Raw genomic sequence first — 16,062 nt, 5'->3', positions numbered from 1 at the left:
CGCTCTCCATCGCGGTACTGGTCGCACTCGCGGCACTGCTCGGCCTCCCGTTCGCCTGCCAGATACCCACGGTACCGATTTGACTCCCGGCACCATGCGTCTTGCAGCCATTCCAGGTGAAGGGACTCGAGATCCCAGTCGACTTCCCGGCACCGCTACGGTTGCAGGTCCCTGTCTTGCTCGCGGTACCGTTATAGCTCCCGGTACCACCCCAGGAAAGAACAACCAGAACCGGGGCTGCCTCTCAGGGTATGTCAGCACCACCGTGGCCGTCGAGACACACATCGGTGTCATCACAGGCAGGTAGCGCTTCCTATCCACAGGAACGCAACTCGGATGTCCCCACCCATATATTTCCCGAGAGCCAGAGCCATGAGCAAGGACCCCATCAGTGGTCCCTCTGGACACCATGGGCATACCACCAAGCACAAGGTGCTCCTTCAGTGGTTCCACGATCGGCCTCATCAGAACACCGGGAGCCAGAGGCAACAGTAAGCCGCCCCGCCCCATGGGCACAGATGAGACTCCGATACTACCTGCAGATACCCAGGTCCCACCTGATGCAAATGATGCTCCTCAAGAACAGGAGCCCCCACAGGATCCTCTGGTCCCTGGCCTCTCCTCTTCCTCCTCACCAGACGAGGCGGTGGTGGGAACATCCTCCTCAGGCCCTCCGCCAATTGATCTAAGGGCCCATCAGGACCTCTTGAGATGAGTGGCTCAAAATATGAACTTACAGGTGGAGGAGGTCCCTGAAATAGAGGACCCTGTAGTGGACATCCTTTCAGCTGAGGCACCTACTAGAGTGGCTCTCCCATTTATCCGCACCATACAGGCGAATGCGGACACCATTTGGCAATCCCCAGCCTCGATTCCCCTCACAGCCAGGGGAGTAGAGAGATAATACATGGTCCCCTCAAAGGGGTATGAATATCTCTACACTCACCCACCTCCTTGTTCTCTAGTAGTGCAACTGGTGAACGAAAGGGAGCGTCATGGCCAGCAAGCCCCTGCTCCTAAGTCGAAGGAGGCTAGGCACATGGACCTCCTAGGCTGCAAAATATATTCGGCCGGGGGCCTTCAACTTAGGGTGGCAAACCAACAAGCCCTCCTAAGCAGGTATAACTTTTAACACATGGACATCCTTGGGAAAGTTTACGGAGCTTCTTCCCCAGGAGTCCCATCAAGAATTTACGGCCCTACTTGAGGAGGGTAAAAAGGTGGCAAGAACTTCCCTCCAAACCTCTCTGGATGCAGCGGATTCTGCAGCCAGAACTCTGGCGTCAGGAGTGACGATGAGGCGTATGTCCTGGCTCCAGGGCTCAGGCCTTCCTCCTGAATTACAAGGAACTATTCAGGACTTGCCCTTCGAAGGCCAGGGCCTTTTCTCAGACAAGACTGACCCCAGATTGCAAAGTCTGAAGGACAGTCAAGTCATAATGTGCTTGCTGGGAATGCACATGTCAGTGACCCAACGCGGGACCTTCCGGCCCCAGCCACACCGCCCTTACGCCCCGCCTAGGCTGCATCTGGACTTTAGCAGAAGGCATGGTAGAGGGAATCGTCGGAGGCAGTCTGGCCCCCCAGGGGGTCAAAATCAGGCCCCTTCTAAACCACCAGCGGGGCCTAAGCAGAACTTTTGATGGGACGCCCGAGGACGGCCCACTAGTTACTTTCCCGGATCCTTTTTCCTCCATTTTGTCAGCCACCTCTCCCATTTCCTCCCTGCATGGTCCCAGCTCACTTCCGATCATTGGGTCCTGCGCAGGGTGGAATTGGGATACCACCTCCAGTTTGTTTAAACCCTACCTTCCCACCCTCCCTCTCCATCCCTCTTCAGGGACCCCTCTCACGAGCAATTCCTCTTACAAGAGGTCCAGTCGCTCCTAGCCATGGGAGCCGTAGAGGAGGTGCCAAAAGACATGAGGGACAAGAGGTTTTATTCCTGCTACTTCCTAATCCCCAAGGCAAAGGGAGATCTACGACTGATCCTAGACCTGCAAGAACTCAACAAATTCATGATAAAGTTGAAGTTCTGCATGGTTACCCTGGGGACCGTTATCCTGTCCCTGGATCTGGGAGACTGGTATGCCACCCTCGATATGACGGACGCATATTTCCACATAGCAATTTATCCACCAGACAGACTGTACCTCCGTTTTGTGGTCAACCATCAACACTTTCAGTTCACCGTACTTCCGTTCGGCCTTTCTGCGGCCCCGCAAGTGTTCACGAAATGCATGGCCGTAGTCACCGCCTCCCTCCGGCATCGTCGAGTACACGTCTACCTGTATCTCGACAATTGGCTCATTCGAGGGACCTCCCAGTTACAAGTGTCACATCACCTGTGCATCATCCAAGACCTCTTCAGGAGCCTAGGCCTGCTGATCAACACAGAGAAGTCTACTCTGACACCCTCTCAGAGAATAGATTTCATCGGAGCGGTTCTGGACTCCAGTCTGGCCAGAGCCTGCCTCCCACAGTCGCGTTTTCAAGCAATGGCTACAATTATTCGAGGACTTCAAACCTTCCCGACAACGTCAGCGTGCAGCTGCCTCAGTCTAGTAGGTCACATGGCCTCCTGCACCTACGTGACCAAACACGCCAGGCTACGTCTTCGTCCCCTTCAAACATGGCTTGCTTCAGTATACCGGCCACACAGGGACAGCCAGGACTCGGTGCTCACTATTCCCTAGAAGGTTGTGGGCTCTCTAACCTGGTGGCTAAACCCCACTCTAGTCTGTGCAGGGATGCCATTCCACCCACCGTAACCCTCGATGGCCCTAACCATGGATGCATCATCTCTGGGTTGAGGTGCTCACCTCAAGGGCCTGCGCACTCAAGGCCTCTTGTCAACTCAAGAGTTAGCCTTACACATCAATATGCGGGAGCTGAGGGTGGTGTGTCTAGCATGCCAGGTGTTTTGAGAACATCTCCAAGGCTGTTGTGTATCAGTGTTCACGGACAACACAACGGCCATGTTTTACATAAACAAGCAGGGTGGAGCACGCTCCTCCCTCCTTTGTCAAGAAGCCTTCCATCTCTGGGACTTTTACATAGCCCACACAATTGATTTTGGTAGCGTCCTTTCTTCCAGGAGTCCAGAACACTCTGGTGGATCACCTCAGCAGATCCTTCCTGTCTCACGAGTGGTCGATTCATCCGGATGTCATCTATTCTGTTTTCCAGAATTGAGGGTTTCCCCACATAGACCTCTTTGCCTCCCGAGAGAAAAGGGAATGCCAGGTGTTCTGCTCCTTCCAGGGACGCTCTCTGGGCTCCCTATCAGACGCTTTCCTCATCCCGTGGAAGAAGCACCTACTCTACGCCTTTCCACCATTCCCGCTGGTCCACAGAGTCTTACTCAAGCTCCGCAGGGACAGCGCCCGCCTGATCCTGATTGCTCCAGCGTGGCTGAGGCAGCACTGGTACACCATGTTGTTTGATCTCTCAGTGGCAGACCCAATTCCCCCTGCCACTCTGGCCGGATCTCATTATACAGGACTTCGGCAGACTTCACCATCCGGACTTGCAGTCTTTTCACCCCTACAGCTTGGTTGCAGCGTGGTTGAGCCAGTCTGAGTTGTGTTGCTCTGCCTCGGTCCAACAGGTGCTCTTGGGCAGTAAGAAGCCTTCCACTGGGATGACATATCTGGCCAAGTGGAAGCGTTTCTCCTGCTGGTGTGCTCAACATAACTCAGTCCCCACGCAGGTGTCAGTTCCTACTGTCCTGGACTACCTCTGGTCCCTGAAAGAACAAGGCCTAGCGGTCTCTTCCATAAAGGTGCATCTGGCAGCCATCTCCGCCTTTCACTCACGGGAAAATGGCTGATCAGTCTTTTCTCACCCCATAGTTTCAAGGTTCCTCAAGGGATTGGAACATTTGTACCCACAAGTTAGACGCCCGACCCCTACCTGGGACCTCAACCTGGTGCCACCCAAGCTTATGGATGCTCCTTTCGAACAACTAGCCACCTGTTTGCTGCTGTACCTTTCCTGGAAGAAAGCCTTCCCCGTCGCTATTACTTCAGCAAGACGCATATCTGAGCTTCGGGCCCTGACAGCGGAGCCCCCGTATACGGTGTTCCATAAGGACAAGGTACAGCTGCGACCACACCCCTCCTTCCTCCCTAAGGTGATGTCCGCCTTTCATGTCAATCAAGACATCTTCCTTCCAGTCTTTTTCCCGAAGCCGCACCCATCGCATTGGGAACAGCTGCACACCCTAGACGTTCACAGGGCTCTCGGCTTTTATATCGAGAGAACAAAACCCTTCCGAAGGTCGCCTCAGCTCTTTGTAGCTGTGGCAGACTGGATGAAAGGCCTACCGGTCTCATCCCAATGAATTTCATCTTGGGTAACGTCCTGCATCCGTACATGCTATGATTTGGCTCACGTTCCGGCTAGCTACCTCACCGCACATTCTACTTGGGCTCAAGCTTCATCTGTCGCCTTCCTGGCCCATGTTCCCATCCAGGAAATATGTCGAGCAGCTACCTGGTCATCAATTCGCACCTTTGCCTCACATTATGCATTGGTTCAATGGTCCAGAGATGATGCAACAGTTGGCTCAGCAGTTCTGCATTCTGCAGCGTCTCACTCCGACCCCACCGCCTAGGTCAGGCTTGGGAATCACCTAATTGGAATCGATAAGAGCAAGCACTCGAAGAAGAAAAGACGGTTACTCACCTTTGTAACTGTTGTTCTTCGAGATGTGTTTCTCATATCCATTCCAAACCCGCCCTCCTTCCCTTCTGTAGAAGTAGCCGGCAAGAAGGAACTGAGGAGTCATTGGGTCGGCAGGGGTATATATCTGGCGCCGTAACGGTGCCACTCCAGGGGGCAACCCAGCCGACCCGCTGAGTGTTGCTAGGGTAAAAATCTTCTGACGAACGTGCACGCAGCACGCGCACACTTAATTGGAATGGATATGAGCAACACATCTTGAAGAACAACAGTTGCAAAGGTGAGTAACCATCTTTTTTCCTTTCCTTTTGTCACTTTCATTGAACAATTGGAACAACTGAGATTTTAAAAGGTAATCAGAAAGTCTGGGAACAGGTTTGAAACCAACTATTCAAAATAATATTTTTCCTTTCTTTTTTTCCCTCCCTCCTTGGGTTTTTAACTTACTGCTTTACCTGTCCTGAGTGAAATGGAAACAGGAGCACTCATCCATCTGCTGAAAGATTAGTTGTTTAAATATTATCTATTCCTTATACTTACCCCTTAGAACTACCTAACAGGATACTATAATGCAGAGGTTCCCAAACTTTTTGCGTCCATGATGCCATTTTGAAACTTACTGTTTCCTGTGACTCCAGACAGTTTCAAGTTGAGTGTTCAGAGTTCAGGGTATTAATTTTGGACAGTGAACGAGAACTCTGGGAGAGAATGTTTGGGCATATATTCCTTGCAAGAATTGACTGCAGGAAATTTTGTTGAGTTGTTCGATTTCAGCTGCTGGCAGAGCCATAGCATCAGGTTTGTACTGAAAGGCTTGCACCCAAGGATGCTTTGTCATGTCCACACTGGGGGAAAAAGGATGCAAACTGTTCCTCTGTCTGAGGGTATGGCTACACATGAAACTTCAAAGCACTTTGTGAGTGTGGTCGCAGCGCCAGCGCTGGGAGAGAACTCTCCCAGCGCTGCACGTACTCCACATCCTCATGGAGTTTAGCTTGTAGTGCTGGGAGCCGCGCTCCCAGCGCTGCGGCACTGTTTACACTGGCGGTTTACAGCGCTGTATCTTGCAGCGCTCAGGGGGGTGTTTTTTTCACACCCCTGAGCGAGAAAGTTGCAGCGCTGGAAAGCGCCAGCGTAGCCAAGGCCTGAGATGCTCAGTCGTGAGTCACCTGTGTGTGTGAGGAACTTGCAGCACAGAGACAGTGACTTAGAATGATTCTTTATCGAGTGCTAACAGGGTACTCTGGCTGACATAAAAGAAAACATGGGCCTTGCCTTAAGGTGCTTACAAGCCAATGCAGATTCCTATCTCAAAAAAGTTAGCACAGGCTCCTACTAACTCAAGCAGAGATAAGGCTGCTGCTCACCAGGATTCGAGTCTTTCACTTGGATGCTTGCACAGCCAGATATGCAAATAACAAAATGGTGTCTGCACAGCCACCTCCTCACAGCCAACATGCCTGCACCTGTATGTGTGAGATCACGCTGTGTGGATGCCACCATTTTGTAGATTAAAATGGCAGCCTCCTGGCTTGGTGTTTGGGGCAGATGGCAGTGTCTCATGGGGCAAATCTGCCTCATTGGGCCCATGACCCTGTTTGGGGTTGCGAACCACAATTGGGGGAGCAGTGGTGTAATGGTGCAAGGTTCAGTTCTCATTGGCTCTGTATATCTCTGCTAGTAGAAATGTTAGTAACTGTTAAATTGGGGATTTATACAATAATATTGTTTAGTGTTTTCCCCCTTTTCTGCTCTTTCTGTGGTGCATTTTGCTTCAGCATAAATGAATAGAATCTAAATCTTTCTGGTAAATGTGGTTAAAATCTGGACATACAACCTCCTCAGGGTTGTCGCGTGCAGCTTTGCTGAGAAGCAGTGGGAGTTCAGAACTTTACTTTGTTCAGGCATTATTTCTGTGCTTGAAATCTGCTGACCTCACAATTCCTTTATTGGATTCACAAAATTCACAGCTGCTGTATTAGATTTAAATGTCTGTGAATAAATGGATTTCCAGATTAGACAGGGTTAGCATTGTTTTATGAATTAAATTGCTTTTTTCTCCCCCTCTCCCCACTACAGAAATGACTTGCTGATGGTGTGCCGTCAGTTGAATATGGAGGAGTCTGTTGCTGAGATTATGCACCAACTAGGAGCAGATGAAAATGGGAAGATTTCCTTTCGGGATTTTACTCTGTGCCGCATGCAGCTTGTGCGAGAAATCAGGAAAGAGGAAGTGGAACTTTCCGTGAAATCAGATGACTCTTGTAAAAAGAAGTTGTTAAGGGACAGAATAGCCTCCTGGCCAACGAGCAGTGATAACAGTTTGGGTAGGTACAATTTCAAATGCTCCTCCAGGGATAAATAATGAAGGCTGAAATCCAGGCTCTGTTAAGGCAATGAGAATATTTGTTAACTTTATGGGGGCCAAGATTTCACTCAAAGCATTTTGCAAATATGCTTTGGCACAAGATCATCAGATAATAGATTTTTATCATTTAATAATGAATAAACTGCCCATCACCATAGTATCTGGTCAACTCATATTTATAAGAGAAAAAAGTATGGAACAACCTTTTTGTAAAAATTATGGGCACATAGATTGTGACCCTGACTGCAGCAACAGGTTCACTTCACGGAAAAGACCCGAGACAGATTGCTCAGCTGATGGTTAAAGTGCTAGAAAACTCTGGGACTACATTGACTGGAAAGCCTGAACAAATATATAGATAGAAATGTTAAAGACAAGAAGAACATAGCACTATGTAGTCCGTCTTCCTTATCAAGCAAGTCTTACCCTGTTTCACAGCTGGTGTTCCAATTCTGTTTTCCTTAGAATTTAGTATATTGCTGTAGTAACATGAGAGTTGCCAGCCTCGGTCAGAAAATCACTTCATCTAGCCCAGTATGTTATGATTGAAGAGAATACAAAATCCTCTCCTTCCCTTCCCCACCCCCCAAAATAAACCAAACCAAAAAAAAAACCCCATAACACCTGACCAGATGAGCAGTTCTGTACATGAAATTTATTTAATGCATTTTCCTACGTGGGTAATTGAATTAATATTATTATTCTTATTGTTGATATATTTTCACAAATTTTAAGTATGTCAGTAAGATGGTAGAAGCAGTCTGGACATTTAAATTCCCTGCCCATGGTGGGTATTTTCCATTCCTTGCAGATAAAGCCTAGCTTTATGTCTGTCACTTCGCTTTAATTTTGGTTGTATTTTATACCTGTTGGAAACTTCATGATTTCTATATAGTTATCCTGCTTTGATTTTTCTCGTGCTCTGGAGAAGTTCAGTGATCATGCTGCTATTAAAAACACTTCACAGGGCACAAACATAATGTGACCTGGAGCATGCTAGTAGTCCTGACTAATGAGCTACAAGTTTTACTGCCTTTCAGCTCTTCAGGGGCACATATCCTCTTTTTATTTAATCAGGACTTGGAGAGCTAGTGATGTTATTTGAACCTGCTCCCTATTGCTTTGTAAACATTGCTTAAGACAGGAGACATAAAAATGTGCTAATTAATACAAATAAACTTGATGGATGCTGATTTTTTTGAGGAGGGTGCACTATTTTTAATAACTGGTGTCTTTGAAGACTGTTTATAGTCCTTTCCTCAAGATTTATTTCCATGTGATGTGTCAGCCACTGTTATCCCTTGAAAGTTTCTATCCAATGTCCATATGGAGTGCATAAATTACAGAAACTCCAAATTCATTTAGCTGCCACTGAGCAGCAGGGGTCCTGGTGACCTACAACAAAGGTATCTGCCTTCTTTGAAGGGACTTTTACATTAAGGATTTTCTTTGGAGCTTGTACAGAGAGCATATAGTTCAGGTCTTGTGGAAAAGAAGGCCTTGCAGCTGTCTTCTTCACGAAGAAGTGCAAAAATATATATGTACCTATTTAAAGTAAAACTACAAACTTATATGTCCAATATGCCATCCCATTATATACCACTGTCATTGCATCCCATTATATACCCATGTAAAAGCAAGTGAAAAATAAAATTTCATAATAATTATTATTCCTGTTTGTTGCAATTTGACTTCTGTAGATAATCTTGCTTTTCACTCATTGCAGTCATTGACCAGAGAATCTTCATAACATCCCTGCCAGTAAGTATTGTTAACCTCATTTTACAGATGGGGAAGCAGCTGAAGGTAGGGAGGTTAAGTGACTTTCTTCAGGCCAAGGAAAGGGCAGTGTTAATCATGATTAGAACTCAGAAATCAGACTTCCCTGTCCCCCACATTCTGTGCTCAGTCCACTAGACCACAGTATTGGTCAGCGAGTAATTAACTATTGGAACAGTTTACCAAGGGTCATGGTGGATTGTCCATCACTGACCATTTTTAAATCAAGATTGAATGTTTTTTCTAAAAGATCTGCTCTGGAAATTGTTTTGGGAAAGTTCTCTGGCCTGTGTAATACAAGAGGTCAGACTAGATTATGACAGTGGTCCCTTCTGGCCATAGAATCTATGAAACCTGTTTCAGAGTAGGACAGTTGACTGAACCTTCCATCTGAATAGATGACAAAGCAGAACACTTTTAAAGTCACTAGAATAACATTTTTCATTTCATTAATGCCGTACTTCCAGGGTTCTCAAAATGCTTGTGTGTCCAATTCTATGCCATTAAAATCAATGGGAGTTTTAACACTGACTTCAAAGTCAGTAAGGTCAAACTGTATGCACAAGTGAATATTAAAGTAAGTTCTGTTGCTTAAATGTTATGGGTTATTTTATCACTGTAAAGGTAATAAAAGGTAAAATTAACTTTGAAAGTCTACTGTTGGGAGCTGCAATATCTGTGTCCAATCTAACTCATCAGAATGGATCTTCAGTAGGAAGTTATTTAGAGAATTTAAAGTGTCTCCAAGAGACCTGTTGGCACCACTCAGTTATGGAGGCAATAAAGCCATGACAGGTACCTTAAAACCTGTCTTAAGTGACCACTCAAGAGACTGACAGAAATGAATTGCTTAACTAAAGGGACATTTGTAATAATCAAGCAGAATAATAGTCTGTATGTTTGAAGTTACTTTTTTGTGATTTCTTAAAACAGAAAAATTGCCAAGTAAAGGTGGCATCTCTCACAGGCAGTACTATATTTCTTAACGTTTTGAAAAGTTATACGTATTTTATGTAAAAAGTTACAATAAATGCAATTATGATATATTTATATCCATAGGCATGCCTGGCATTTTACAGACAACTAGTACATTTACTGGATCTTCCTTGGTAAAGGAATCCAACTCCAAAAATACAACTTCTAGGGACACTAACTTTTGAGAGAACAGATATCAGTAAAATCTTAATTCAGTTGGATAGATGAGTGGTTTTACTTCCCAACTGGGAGCGCTATGGCTACTGATATGATTCCACAGACCAGATGCTCAGATAAGAAAAAAAACAGATTATAAGCAATTCTGAGCTGTTCTAGTTTAGCAGTTCATCATTAATTAATTTGTAACCAATTCCCCTTCTCTCCCTCTAAAAAAGAAAAGCCCCGAGCTTCTGCTATAATATGATTGGTATGTAATGTAAATAAATCATCGAGAAAAAATTTAAGGAATACCAGCATTTCAAAAGCAAATTAAGCTTATGGGTAAATGAGAGGCAGGTCATTTGGGGCTTAAAAATCATTGCTTTTGCTATGCATTCTTCCCGCATTTGATCTCCCTATAAATAAATTTGCGCTTAGAAGTTGATGCGGTGATAATTAAATTTATTTATCCTAGATTTAATAAAAAGCTACAGAGTGATAGCTCAGATGTACCCCCAAGTAGTACAGATGGTTTCTCAGATTCACCCACAAATTTTCACCCATGATTTATTTGACTTGTACAGCTATTGTGATTGTCTGGCTTAATTTACATATACATTGAGGTAGATAAATATTTATTAACTAGTAATGGATTAGTTTGTTTGACTTTTAAATATTCTTTTGATGCAGTCACCTCTCTGTTGTACAGTAGCAGATGTCAGGTCATTGCAGGTCAGTTTTCTTTCAGAGAAAAAATCAATGAACAGAGTCTGGGTATGTTCTTACTGCAACTTATTTACACACACACTTGTCCTGCAACAGAGATGGTCACAAATGTCATGCAGGCTTTCCTCACTTTCAGGGGTTTTCAACTCCAACACTAATGCCCAGTTCCCAGAAAGCAAATCTGCCTCAAAAATTGACTCTAGCTAAGAAATTAAGGCAAAGAGCAAACTCCCTTGCTGCTTGTTGCCATAGGTCCTTCAAAAGATTTGCATAAAAAACAACAATACAGCAATTTTTTCCCAAGACTATGGTTTGCTTGCACACAACGAAAAAGAACTTGTAAGAAACTGTATGTGAAACAGTGCCACATGGTGATCCCTGTCATAATTCAGCATATTTGCATATCCATATGCTTTCCAAATGAAATGTGAGAACTATAACTCTTCACCGACACCATAAAGAAAAGCCATCCTGAATAAGAGGTGGGCTCCCCTCAGAGAGTCACCATAGTCCTAGTAAACTGCTGCCCGTCTTCACAGTGGTTACCTCCTCCATTCTGCCCTACCTTTTGCTCAGTTTGATCTAGCTTACAGAAATCATCTTCTGCACCACTTGGGCCCTGTCTTCCAGCTTGTCCGGTGAAAATTACCCTAAAGCGCTGATCCCATAGAATGGATAGGGATAAGTAAAACATAAACATGCAAAACGAGTGCCTAACTCAGATTCAGTTCTCAAGGCACTTATGGACGTTAGGAGTGGGGCCCAGAGAAGGTTACTGAATACCTGGTCACAGAGCAGGAATCCACAAGCCCGTAAAGGGATAAATAAGAGTCTGTTTCCTATGAGATTGGTTTATCTTTTTAGTAGAGAACTATGTATATGACCAGAATCTCTTTGTTTAGGTATGACAAGGTATCTTACTAATTAGGGACCAAATTCTCTGGTTTTTATTGTTGATGCAGTATGCTGCTTACTTGATTGGTTCTAAGTGCTGGATGAGATTTCTCCCTGTGTTCTCTTGACAGTGAGAAATATGTTTTCTGTACCATTGGGATACATTTCCTCATCTTCAGATGGGTGGAATGAAGCATTACTACTTGACTTTTGTGAAAAGTCTTTTGGGCAAACAAGCTCCCTGTCATCCCGTGATCCATTGTAAAGTTAGTTTTGAAATCCTTGATAGAGACAAAGATTACCAGAGGAATGTGTTAGACTACGTTAAGTGCAATTTTGTTAAATAAGTTCCAAGCAACATGTGCTCTGTGCAAAATACACATGTAAGATCTATTAGCCTAGGTGCTTACTTGCTGAATAAGAGAGTACTGTACTGTAGCAATTTCACTGTCTATCCAACTGCCTGCTTGTCTCCTGTAGCAGCCTCTCCCTGTGTTCTGACCTCAGTGCTGAAATCTTTATTTTTTAGGTTCATTAATTTTTGAACAGTATGATTATAACTTTGGATTACGCTACTGAGAATTGGGCATTAATCTCTACCTGAATGTTAAAGTGCAGGAGGGAAGTCATCACCCACCTCAGAAACAGCTTGATATTTATGGAGTGTCAGATTGGGTTATATTGATGCTAATCTAACTACCTCTACCTCTCCTCAAAGATATAAGAAGTTTTTTCCATGCATTTCTTGCTGTTGGGAAAACTCAAACTATATTAAAAAAACAAACAATCAGGAGTTCCAATAACATGATAGTGGTGTTCTACATTGTCATGGGGTGACTGGTTCCTTTCAGGAGAAATGGAGCCAACCTCACCAGTGCCATAATTAACTGTCTGAGGGGGTGGGACTAATGGGATCAGGTGTTACCAGGATGAACACTTGGGCCTCAAAAACACTTGAATGAATTCAGTTGGAGAGAAGAGGCTGTGGCGGAGGCTGCAGAGTGGCAGTGGTTGCAGGCAGAAGGAACCACAGAGAGCAAATTAGGCCCCTCTGGAAGATCCTGAGGTAGGGTCTGTAAGAAGCTACTAGTTCAAGTGCTTGCTCATGTCAATTCCAATTAGGTGTGCACACTGTGTGCACACCAGCTGGGAGCTTTTTCCCCTAGTGGTACCAGTCAGGTCGGGTCAGGCGCCCCCTGGAGTTGCACCTCAGTGGTGCCGTATATAGCGCTTTGCTGACCCGCCGCCACTTCAGTTCCTTCTTACCACCTGTGATGGTTAGCTGGAACGCTCGTTTTCTCTTGCTTTGGCAAGCCTTCTCCCTAGGGGTCATTGGCCTGCTCTCTGTAAATAGTTAAATTAGTTAGTAGCTGTAATTAGTTAGTTAGAATTCCAGTAAAGAGTTGTTCTGGGGGTTGTCTCTCCTCTTCCCCCCCCCCCCCCGAGCACTGGGGCATGCCTTGGTCCCTGGGGTTTAAACCCTATGCACCTTGCAGCAAGCAAGCCAGGTGTGGGGAGACTAAAAGGGAGTTTCTTTCTTTACCCCTATGCCTCTGCTATGAAAGGGGCAGCACTGTCACTGGGTGAGGAGGTGCTGCAGAGCCTGCTGGGGAACAGCGGGATTGAGCAGTCCCAGATTAAGAAAGGGGCAGTAGTAGAAAGGAGCTCTGCCTGTCCGGTATGTTAAGGAAGAGGGAAGAAGTCCTTCCATATATGGAATAGGTATAATAGGTTGCCTTTTCCTAAGAGGTGGGGGAAGCAGGGAATGAGTGCTAATCAAAGAGTTGTTTCTGATAGAATGGCAGATTTTCTCCTTTGACCTGTAGGAAGGTCTGAAGATATGTGGAGTTGGCAGTCCTAGGATTGGTAGATGAAGTTGTGCAATTTTCTCCAGAGCGTGCAAGCCATTTTGGTTTGTGCTTTCAACAAATGACAACTGACAAAACAAGATGCCTCTGACTGCTCGAACCTTGATATGATTATTTGGAAGCACTTCTGCCCAGTCAGAGATGTAAAACCAACTTCATTCAAGGGATGGAATCGGGAGGAGGAGACCGGAGGAGGAAATGGAAGAGTTCTAATTTGCATATGCAAATTGGCTTGTTTTTATTTATTTGGCTAACCTGAGAAGCTTATTGAAGGACGTAGAGTTAAAACCCCAAGGAGAGAGGTGCCTGGAATAGTGCAAGAGCACACTTGGTTAACTGGTGCATAAGTATCAGAGGGGTAGCTGTGTTAGTCTGGATCTGTAAAAAGCGACAGAGAGTCCTGTGGCACCTTATAGACTAACAGATGTATTGGAGCATTAGCTTTCATGGGTGCTTATGCTCCAATACGTCTTTGGTCTATAAGGTGCCACAGGACTCTTTTTGTTGCTTGGTGCATAAGTGTGCTTGAACATAACAAGCTGTGGGAGGCTGGTGCCTTCTTGGTAATTGAAACTAATGAATAAAAGCAACATACCACACTCAGTAAACAAAAAGCTTTTTCTATTGTTACTGCTGAGAATAGGTTTCTCTGTAATAAAACATCTTCTGGACACATGTTCCAGCTGCCGTATGTTTGCATATCCCAAAGAAACTATAGGATCCTGACGCAAATCATTCACCGTCCTTTATTGCTTCCATGTTATGTGGAGAACGTTATGTAGTCTGCTGTAAATATGTCTTTGAATAAATTTGGATTCACTGGGGTAGCATTGCTGCTGTAGTTTAGCACTTTAGATTATGTGCAGCATAATAATCATTGACAATGAAGTTCCATGAAGTCTGTGGCCTTTGACTCCTGCACTAAAGCTGTTTCCTGATTTGCACAGAGACCTTTTGATTATCTGCTCATTGTAAGTAGGTTTTATTTTCATTACTAACACAATTTAGTCAGAAAACCTTTCAAGAACAACAAGGACATTTGTTCTTTCTTTCCCCCTCCTCACTGGATTTTTATAGCTCTTCTGGGAACAATATCCCAGACAGCAGGATGTGAGAGAGGTTGCATTCCATTTTGAAAAGACAATGGAAATAAAGAGTGCTCAGAAGCCCCAAACGTGACCATTGGGTTTTTACTGCCCGAGCCAAATTGGCAGCTTGCAAACTTGACCCCACTTGTTCCTTGCCTGCCTTTGGAACACACCTGACCTTCAGTGAGCTCTATTATATGTGCTTTATACCTCCTTTAAACAATCGGAAGTCTAGTCAGCTTTTAAGGTTTTTTTAAGTGCTTTTGATCATAGCAATCTTTGCATAAGCAGACATGAGAATAGAGGATTTTGGATGTTAGAATCATTCTTCTCCTTTCCTTTTTTCTTTGTTTTGAAATGTTTAGGCTTGTTCCTTGCTCATCTTGTGTAAATATATACTATCTTGTTTCATTTTGCAAGCCTTTTCCTTCATGCTGATAGTGCCTCTGTCACTAGCACTTTTTGTGTTAGTGGCAGAGCATGAGAAATGAGTACTATTATTTTAATGCATGCCATTGGGCTTGCTCTTGGAGTACCCAGGACTGAGAGTTACCTCCAATAACACCACCAGCCTTTCCAGCCACTCAAGCACTTTCTTCTGGGTCAGCCCCCCTCCCCCCCGTCTTCATCTTACAGGTTAACAGTGGGTGTAGCCCTGTCCCTAGTCCCTTTGAATCATCCCCTGTGCTATCGAGCTCCTGACACTAGCTGTTCTCAAAAATTCCAGATCCTCTGCCCCAAAATGTGCGGAGTACCCCAGTTCACCAGTTTTACCTTAAATCCACCACTCCTGTAAACCACACAATACTTGTGAGCACTGACAATAAAACATAACTAGGTTTTATTTAAGAAAAGGTAAAGATTTAAGTCAAAATGAGAAAGTGATGGAAACAAATGGTTAAAATACAAAACAAAGTCATAGAACGCAATCCTGGGTCCCACTTATTAATAGCTACCGTTCCTAGCTAGTTAAAGTAGGTTTCCCCCCAAATGCAGTCTATTACAAAGCTGGCTAGTTTCACAAGAAGCAAGATCCAAACATTCATGAAAACATCCCACTCCTTAAGGGGTTTGAATGAATCCAGAGGCCCTCTCCCTCCTCTGTCTTTTGTTCCTGTTCACAGACAGGGCAAACCCCTGTCTTGTTGTAGTAGTGTTTTGTTTTGTTTTTTTAACTTTTAAGTGGTTTTGATTGTTTGCAGTTGCCTCTGAGGGTTTTCCTGTGAAAGTCTTAGAACACGTCTACAGTGGCAAAGTTACAGTGTCACTCAGAGAGCACAGAAGGAAAACCACTGTTGTGTGTTCACAGTGAAAGCTGCCTGTGCAATAGCGTGTTCACACTGGTGACACTCGAAGCGCAGTTTGGAGCAATGTATTCTGGGCAGAGAGAGTACCTCTTTCTCTTTTGCCCCTAAGGGTACGTCTACACTGCACGATTATTTCGAATTAGCTTAAATCGATATTACAAAACAGATCTAATAAAATCGGTTTAGCGCGTCCACAGTGGGATCCCGAAATC

At 44.9% G+C, this 16,062-nt stretch overlaps 1 protein-coding gene across 3 annotated transcripts in view; it reads left to right on the top strand.

Annotated features, from left to right (window-relative positions):
- The window catches only part of MCC (MCC regulator of Wnt signaling pathway), a 381,812-nt gene that overhangs the window by 57,898 nt on the left and 307,852 nt on the right, over positions 1-16,062 (top strand). For all 3 annotated transcript variants that reach the window (XM_075067156.1, XM_075067155.1, XM_075067154.1), the window contains exon 2: positions 6,766-7,013. In XM_075067156.1, coding sequence (XP_074923257.1) covers positions 6,779-7,013 — 235 coding nt within the window. In that variant the 5' untranslated portion in view covers positions 6,766-6,778. The remainder of the gene's footprint in view (positions 1-6,765; positions 7,014-16,062) is intronic.

This window comes from Chelonoidis abingdonii, chromosome 6 (genome assembly GCF_003597395.2).
Source record: "Chelonoidis abingdonii isolate Lonesome George chromosome 6, CheloAbing_2.0, whole genome shotgun sequence".
Classification (NCBI taxonomy): Eukaryota; Metazoa; Chordata; order Testudines; family Testudinidae; genus Chelonoidis; species Chelonoidis abingdonii.
Note: the sequence above shows the minus strand (reverse complement) of the source record. Positions and strands in the feature narration are given on the sequence as shown.